Genomic DNA, 9,131 nt, shown 5'->3' with positions numbered 1-9,131 from the left:
ACTTGGGAGGAAAGCTGACCAGAAGAAATGAAAACTACTATACTTGTTTTTTCATTGGCTACGTGGAACAGCCCGTGTTCCAAACCTTCACTGCTAATGCTCCCCAATTCTTTCTGTGCCACATTGACAACTGCATTGGTGCTGCTTAATATTAATCAATACTGAGCTCATCAATTTCATCAACTTTTCCCCCAACTTACCCCCTACCCTTAAATTCCTTTGGTCCATTTTCAACATCTCTCTTCCTTCCTTGATGTCTCTGTCTACACCTCTGGAGACAGACAAGTGATATCTTTTATAAATCTACTGACTCTCACAGGTATCTTGACTATACTTCTTCCCACTGTCACTTGTAAAAATGGCATTTTCTTTTCTCAGTTCCTCCGTCTCCACCTCATCTGTACCCAGGATGAGGCTTTCCTTTACAGAACATCAAAGGGATGTCCTCCTCCTTCAAAGAACAGGATTCCCTTCCTCCACCATTCACGCTGCCCTCACTAGCATCTCCTTCATTTCCCAAAAATCCACCCTCATCCCATCTTCCCGCCGCCTTAACAGGGATTGAATTCTTCTTGTCCTTACCTGCCACCCCATGAGCTCCGCATCCAGTACATCATTCTTTATAACTTCTGTCACCTTCAACAGGATCCTACCACCAAACATTTTACTTCCCCCACTCTCCTCTTTCCACAGGGATTGCTCCCTGTGATTTCCTTGACCATTCGTCCCTCCCTACTGATCTCATTCCTGGCACTTAGCCACACAAACAGATGAAATAATAGATCTGCCTATTCACTTCCTCCCTACATTTCATTCAGGGCCCCAGTCCTTTCAGGTGACTCGCTTCATCAGCAAGTCTGCAGGATCATCTACTGTATCAGGTGCTACCACCTCAACATTGGTGAGACCCGAAGTAGATTGGGGAACCACTTTGTGGAGCACCTTTGATCCATCAGCAACCATCAACATTTCCTGGTGGCCAACCATTTTAATTCCAGTTCTGACACATCGGTCCATGGTCTCCTCATCTGCTGAGTCCACTTTCAGGTTGGAAGAACACCTCATATTCCATCTGGCTACCCTCCAACCTGACTGAACAAACATCAATTTCTCTAACTTCAGGTAATTTCTCCTCCCTCCTAATTATCTTTTCCCAATGCATCTCTCCCTTACTTCTTCTCTTCGCCTGCCTATCATCTCTCTCTGCCACCCTCTTTCTTCCCTTTCTCCCATGGACCACTCTCCTTTCCTATTGGATTTCTTCTTCAGCCTATCACCTATCCACCTTTTCCTCTGTTTCTAATCTCATCCCTCCTTCCCCATCCACGTACCTTCCCCCTCACCTGGCTTGACCTATGACTTTCTTGCTTGCATTCCTTCCCCTCCACCCACCTTCTTATTCTGGCTTCTTACCCCTTTCTTTCTAATTCTGATGAAGTCTCGGACTCTTTATTCCTCTCCATATTTGCTGCCTGACCTGCTGAGTTCCTCCAGCATTTTGTGTGTTTTACTTTAGATTTCTAGCATTTGCAGAATCTCTTACTTTTGTGGGAATGAGAGCTTTGATATTTTCAATTAATTCTTCTCTGGAGAGAACTGTGCAGAAGACGAAACTTTGCAAAAGATACCAAGTCTGAAGGTAATAAATCTTGCAGGTCTGATAGTGCATTCATTAATATGACCTATGTGTACAGGATATGTTATCTGTGCATTTATAAAGCTATCACCTTGGACAAGTCAGAGCAGTAGGGAAAGAGATAGGGTGTTGCAGAGAATTGTATTCAAAGTCTGGGTTGCCATTTCTCTTACAATGTGTATTCTGTGCTCAAGCCCAGGAGTACGAGGTATCCTACAATTCCTTAATACATATGATCAAATTGATCGGGTAGGAATATAAAATGATTTAAACAATTGAACACAATATACAGATAACAATATAAATGATCATATACCAAGCATGAAATGTAATTTCACAGTAAGCCTGTAACAAAAACACTGAAGCATTTTGACTTATTTCCACGAAGCATGCAATGCACGAGCAGAACTGCTTCCAAAGACACTGATTCAATGTAGAGCATGCTCAGTACCAGAAGACATTAATTTCACTAAACACAAGAGAACCTGCAGATACTGGTGAAGGGTCTCGGCCCAAAATGTCGACTGTTCGTTCCCCTCATAGATGCTGCCTTATTTGCTGAGTTCCTCCAGCATCTTCTGTGTGTTGTACATTAATCTGACTGTCTCCCTAATGTCAAGGCTGCAGAATATGCTGCTTTCAATGCAAAGATATTACAGGACACCATTACTATATTTTTCCCTCAATGTGAAACCCTAATTTTCAAATCATCAACAGGAACCTGTTTGGATGCTGTTGTGCCAGACAAAACCTAGTGGCCTTTGTAATGAAAAGAACAAATAAACATGCTATAAAATCTTCACTCCTTTATTCTTAAAATACTAAGTGCTAAAAATAAAGTGCATTAAAATTGTACAAATGTCTGACATAATGAAAGCATACCATATAATTGTGATAACATGTCCTGCTGTTCATAAACAGAGGGAATCATTTATTTCAGGGAATATAAGTTGATTCAATAGGTTTTCTCTTCATTCACAAAGAAATCTGCAGTGTTCAATGCAGTTCTTACATTCTGTCTTCTTGCTGGTTGTGACTATCTACATCAATATACTAACAAATATGTAATCCCTTAGACTGCCAGCAGTTCAAGGAACATTTACTCACAGAGCTCTAAAATTTCAGCTTCTGCGTTAAGATATTGGAACAGCATCAGAGAAAACTAAAAAATACAAAAATTATTTAGATTCAATCTGTCTAAATAGCATTTTCTCACCCTATACCCCACTTTGTAACTGCAACTCTGTTGTTAATAGAGTACAATATTGGGACTGTTGACTGAACATGCCTGTAAATGGCTGTACTTTCAATGGTAGGTTTTAAATCATTGTCACCAGATAAAATTGGCAGATCCAATTGAGGTTAAAATCATAGCAGCATGCCATGTTACCTTCCATTTCACCTTGTACCATAAGCAATCTTAACAGGTGAAAGTTAGGACATTACATGAGGTCATATTCCCTACCAACTTCAGATTTGACTTCTTAATTCTGATTGATGCTGAACACTATTTTAACAGAGTTCACAGCCATCACCTGCATATTTATTGTTCATATGGACATCTGGCTAAAATTTGCTGTGATGGTTCCAAGAAATTACTAATTTTATCTTTTTGAAAACCTCTGCTCACTCTGGATTCTTGCATTGTGCATAACAAATTGAATATATTCTGTCTATGCCATTGTTTTCACTCATGTTATAGAGATTTTCTTGTACTTGTGTATAGCGGCTTCTGTAACACCAAGACTGACCGGGAAGATACCCTTTGGTATCAGAGAGGCTAAAACCTCCAGTTTAACTTCAGAGTGCTCATTTTCAGCTACTGCTAAGTCCTTCACATTTTCAATTGGTTCTGGACTTTGCTTTGTTGGCAAAGGATTTCCATCCTCCTGGACAGCATATTTTCCTTTATTAGTCTGGTGACTCTTTGGTTTCTGCCATTGCTGTATATCCAGTGAGAGTTCTTGGCTAAGTAGTAGCACAAGGGTCCCATCTCCACGTAGTACCCTATTAAAAAATGACTAAAAGTATTAGAGAATTGGCTATAATCATTGATAATTTTAGAAGACATATCAAGGAAACAGAACTGAGGTCTATTTGGTTGCATTTGTTGGGAATACAGTATGGCTATATTGCTGAACCGGGGTTCACAGAGCTCCGCACCTTTGATCTACAAGCAAGTTAAAATCCCAACATGGCACCTGGCAAATTAAAGTAACTAAATTACTCCAATTAAAATAAAAGCTAGTATTAGAAATGGTGACTGTGAAAGTACCTGAATGTCACAAAATCCATTTGATTTACTAATGTCCTTCAGGCAAAGAAATTTGCAAAAATTGCCCAGCATTTCCATATTTCTTTATGACAAAAGGGAGGGCATTTCAGCCTACCAAGCCCATGTTAGATCATAGAAAACTCCCATTTCCTTCTCTGTAATGTATTCTATACCACCTCCCCTACCTATATTCTAATAACCTGCAGATTCTACCACTCACTCTCAAATTGGGGCAATTAACCTACTAACCTGCATGATTTTGGGAGATGGGAAGAAACCAAGGGAAACAAACCAACCATTTAGGCAGCACTGGAGGTCAGGATTGAACCTGGGATGGTGAAGTCCAGAGACAACAGCTCTACCAAATGCACTACTGTGCCATGATTTACATTTGCCTCCATAAGTACCAACATAACTGCCCTAGCAAATTATATTGTGCAAGGACGACAAACTGCAGCTTTAATAATGACATCCACAACCTGTGAATGAATGCAAAATGGCAGACCATTCTCTATCACTAATTCCCATGAACACTTTTCCTTGCTGCTAGTTGCATCGAAGTTATTAATAGCAGCACCTCCACTAACACTCAAAGTTCTGATAGGAGAGAATAATTTGCATGGAAAACACAGCTTTTTGGATGCTTGCCAATTCTTTGAAGAACCAATATTTTGGGTGAAAAGCATACAAGCTACAGAAGGCACTACACAAACTCACCAAGGTTAATCTGACAGCCCCTCCATCACTTGTGACCTTTTACCACCACAACATCACAAGGTAATTATAAGCAAGTTCCCCAGTGAATCACATCTACCCTGCAGCAGCTTCACAAGTATTACAGATGGTAAAAGAGGACTAATTCACCAAGGTATCAGTAATAAGAAAACGGCAGAAAAGTGCACTTAAACAACTAAGTCTGAAGTCAAATAACAAAAAAAAACAAGCTAAGTCTATGTGCTAGCATGTTTTTCATTTTTGTTTATAACTTATAACATCATAAATCTAAATTAGTTACAGATCAGGATTTATATGCTGCTGATGAGACAGATTTTATGTTGTACATGAAATTGTTCACCTATTTAAATAAAATAAGTTTTCCAAAAAATTAGGTTGCACATCATTATTTATTTCAGTTCTATGCAATAGTGCCATGTTAGCACTAAGGCAAAGACAGCATTACCAGGGGACAAAGACTAGCTTGAATGCTTCCATTAAAATAAAAAGTACAGACTTAAAAGGTTCAGAATTGGTAGGAACCTTCATGCTACAATGCCTCAGGGTTAGGCATGACCACAAACAGTGACCCAAATAATGTTTTACAAACAATGGAGGAAAGGTTACGGGGATAGAAACTAATTTGAAATCCCAGCAAACAAAATTAAGGCAAAATAAGTACTCGAGGAAACAGCTGATAGCTTTGAAGATATCCCTTAAATGTGATAAAATATGAAGTAGATTGTTTATACATCTGGAAGATTGAAGAATTTATTTCCTTCTTAGCCATATCAAATTTACCAATTTCAACAGAACAGTTGAAGAAATAACATACCTCACCATCTCCTTGAGGATACAGGGCATCATTGCTTTTGTGTCCTGAGTAATTTTAAATTTTTGCCCAAATGGAATATCACAGATGATCACATCAATACTTTCTGTAAGTAAAGGTAATTCTGCAACACACAAATCAGTCGTCAGAATTACAAATTTTAAGCATTACAAATACATCATTTTGTAATCCACCAATATTGTATAAAGTAATTCATTTTTCTATATATTACTAATACTTTTTTTAACATCCTTTAAAAAAACTGATACAAAACATGAAAATCAACTTTGTATTCTGCCTTCATTAATTTGGAACAAGATTTCTTTAAGCAATGATAAGGTTGAGTATTATTAACTGTCCCTATGAAAGGGAAAATACTTTGAGACACAACTACAATATCATATATAATTTAAGCTACTTTACACAGGCAAGATTACTGAAGTTATTTATCACATCTAAGCTGACACCAAATGTACATTTAATAATGCTCTTAAGGCTGCGACTTATAATTAGAAATTACTGTTGTGGATTTATTATATATTGTTTAATTTCACAGTGGCAATTACCACCATATGATAGGGCTGTAAATATATTAGTTCCATAGAATTTTTCCAAAAACAATTCCCTCTCCCACTATTTAATATTTAAAAATTTGAGGAAAGTCAAAGGTACTTCCACATATTTAATCCTCAATGAAATTTAAATCAACCCTCGGTCAGGTTGCACTAGAAATAAGAGCAAGATAACTGCATCTAAAAAGACAGGAAGCAGCAACCATCTATCTATCCATCTTAGAATAGAATTTAAGACTACTTAGAGGTTTCCACAGATACAATTTGACCAAATGTTGCATAAAATATTTCTTCTGCTAACCATTCACATTCATTAATGTGATGGATAATAACAAATTTCCTCTTGCAAAGATAAGCAGAACTGCTGCTTTGATTCTTAGAGCTCCTTATTACCTGTGACAGAAGCTCTTGTTAGGTCAATGTTGCTCTCTAGTTTTGCAAAACACACATTAACAGATGCCATCTGCAGTTGTATGGCTGTATTGTCTATTCCATGATAATATGCATTCTGAGGGAAACAAGAAAAAGATATGGTAGCTACCCTGAGAGAATAAAAAAGCTCATTTGATAAACAGGTTAGAGTTACACTGAGATTACTAACAAGATAAAAACATTTCCTTTAGGTTGGGGCTGCATGATATATTGCAGTGGTTAGCACAATGTTTTACAGAACCAGTGACCTAGGTTCAATTCCCGCCACTGCCTGTAAGGAGTCTGTACGTTCTCCCCATGACTGCGTTTCCTCCCACAGTCCAAAAAGGTACCGATTGGTAAGTCAGTCAGTCATTGTAAACTGTCAACTAGTTAGGCTAGGATTAAATTGGGGGATTCTGGGTGGTGTGAAACAGGAATATTATTTACAAGCTATCTAACAGTACAAATGAATGGTTAGAACGAAATGCTCAATGAGTTTCCCTCCAGATGGATAAACATCTGGTCTATAATCAGCACTTTGTTGTAATACAACATCTTCAGGGGAATGATTCCTGTTTGAGAGAGCTGTTCAGTGAAGAGGGATCAAATGTGATTGGACTATGCACACTAGAGTTTTAAAGAATGAAAGTATGTCTAATTACAGGATATGCAAGGGAATGGCAGAGAAAATGTTATTTTCTTTGAATGGAAAATCTGGAACCTGCAGACATAAAACTTAGATTAAGGGGTCGCTGTCTGGAACTGAGATGAGAAAAAACTTACCTACGCAGTAGCTGGTAAGTTGTTAGAACTCTATCTCAAGAGCTGTGAATGCTCAGCTGTTAATGAGATTCAAGCCTGAAATGGTATAACTTCTGGAACTGATGGCTGGCAGATAAGTAAGGCAGAAGATAAACCATGATTTTTAGTGAATGACAGAGAAGGCTGCCTGTTGAGCAAAACAATATGTGCAGTTCGGCAATAATTTGAGGATACACCATGTAAAATCATGGCAGGATGTTAATGAAGAGTGGGCTGAAAGATGGCAGATGGAGTTTAATGCTGATAAATGTGAGGTGTTACATTTTGGTAGGACTAATCAAAATAGGACATACATGATAAATGGTAGGGAATTGAAGAATGCAGTAGAACAGAGGGATCTAGGAATAATAGTGCATAGTTCCCTGAAGGTGGAATCTCATGTGGATAGGGTGGTGAAGAAAGCTTTTGGTATGCTGGCCTTTATAAATCAGAGCACTGAGTATAGGAGTTGGGATGTAATGTTGAAATTGTACAAAACATTGGTGAGACCAAATTTGGAGTATTGTGTACAGTTTTGGTCACCGAATTATAGGAAAGATGTCAACAAAATAGAGAGAATACAGAGAAGATCTACTAGAATACTACCTGGATTTCATCACCTAAGTTACAGAGAAAGGTTGAACAAGTTGGGTCTTTATTCTTTGGAGCATAGAAGGTTGAGGGGGGACTTGATAGAGGTATTTAAAATTATGAGGGGGATAGACAGAGTTGACGTGGATAGGCTTTTTCCATTGAGAGTGCGGGAGATTCAAACAAGAGGACATGAGTTGAGAGTTAAAGGGCAAAGGTTTAGGGGTAACATGAGGGGGAACTTCTTTACTCAGAGAGTGGTAGCTGTGTGGAATGAGCTTCCAGCAGAAGTGGTTGAGGCAGGTTCGATGTTGTTGTTTAAAGTTAAATTGGACAACTATATGGACAGGAAAGGAATGGAGGGTTATGTGGTGAGTGCAGGTCGGTGGGACTAGATGAAAGTAAGAGTTTGGCACGGACTAGAAGGGCCGAGATGGCCTGTTTCCATGCTGTACTTGTTATATGATAAGATAAAAGACAAATAATTTGAATCGCCACATACATCTGGATTTAGAACACAATAGTGCAACTCTATAGAGCTTTAACATTCTTTCAGCTGACACAAGAAAAATGAAGCAATCAATCTTCACTGTGTGAGATGAGTGCATCCACTCATTTGTTTTGCATCTCTTGGAAGTGATTTTTATCAGACTTTTAATATTTTTTTGCAGTAGCTGCAAAGGGCACAGCAGCTTTTAATAATTACAAAACATTATTTAAAGGTGCACATGAATGTAATACTTGCAAAGCAATGTGATTTTTGATACTGTCAGAAGAATGTTAAATCTTGCCTTCTCTATTACAGAACTGTGTTGCAATCTGAAAGCAAGCTGAGTGGGAAGTTACTTACAGGCCACTCTTTGGCAGCTTCCAGCAAAATGGTCCCTAACCCACACATTGGGTCAAGCACAAGTGAGCCAACCTAGAAATAAATATAAGTGAATTGTACGTTCAATCACAGCATGGCTGTCTCTCAAATCTTAAATTATAATGAGTAAAATCTGATCCTATAGTTCAGCAACTGCATGTTAGAAAAAACTGGCTAGAACATTTCACTTTATTTTACTACTTTGCACATTGTGGATTTTTAGTAAAGGAATCTGAAAACAAAAATCACTGAACATGCTTGGGAATGGCATCCTTTTTCAACTTTTTAAAGTGTACTTATTATCTAGCATACAAGATCTTTGGAAATTATTTCCTCTCCAAAGTTAAAGGATTCTTCAAAACCAATTAGATCACAAAATGTCTAAACACTTGCAAGGTTAACGTCCAGCTCATACAATTACATATTTA

The 9,131-nt window shown here is 38.0% G+C and overlaps 1 protein-coding gene across 4 annotated transcripts in view; it reads right to left on the bottom strand.

Annotated features, from left to right (window-relative positions):
* Nucleotides 1–1,766: 1,766 nt before the first annotated feature.
* Nucleotides 1,767–9,131, bottom strand: part of thumpd2 (THUMP domain containing 2) — a 48,997-nt gene continuing 41,632 nt past the window's right edge. For all 4 annotated transcript variants that reach the window (XM_063072911.1, XM_063072921.1, XM_063072936.1 and 1 more), the window contains 4 exons: nt 8,686–8,757; nt 6,423–6,537; nt 5,461–5,581; nt 1,767–3,643 (listed from right to left, as the gene is read on the bottom strand). In XM_063072911.1, coding sequence (XP_062928981.1) covers nt 3,328–3,643; nt 5,461–5,581; nt 6,423–6,537; nt 8,686–8,757 — 624 coding nt within the window. In that variant the 3' untranslated portion in view covers nt 1,767–3,327. The remainder of the gene's footprint in view (nt 3,644–5,460; nt 5,582–6,422; nt 6,538–8,685; nt 8,758–9,131) is intronic.

The sequence above is a fragment of the Mobula hypostoma genome, chromosome 2 (assembly GCF_963921235.1).
Source record: "Mobula hypostoma chromosome 2, sMobHyp1.1, whole genome shotgun sequence".
Classification (NCBI taxonomy): domain Eukaryota; kingdom Metazoa; phylum Chordata; class Chondrichthyes; order Myliobatiformes; family Myliobatidae; genus Mobula; species Mobula hypostoma.
This window is presented reverse-complemented; position numbering and strand designations above follow the sequence as displayed.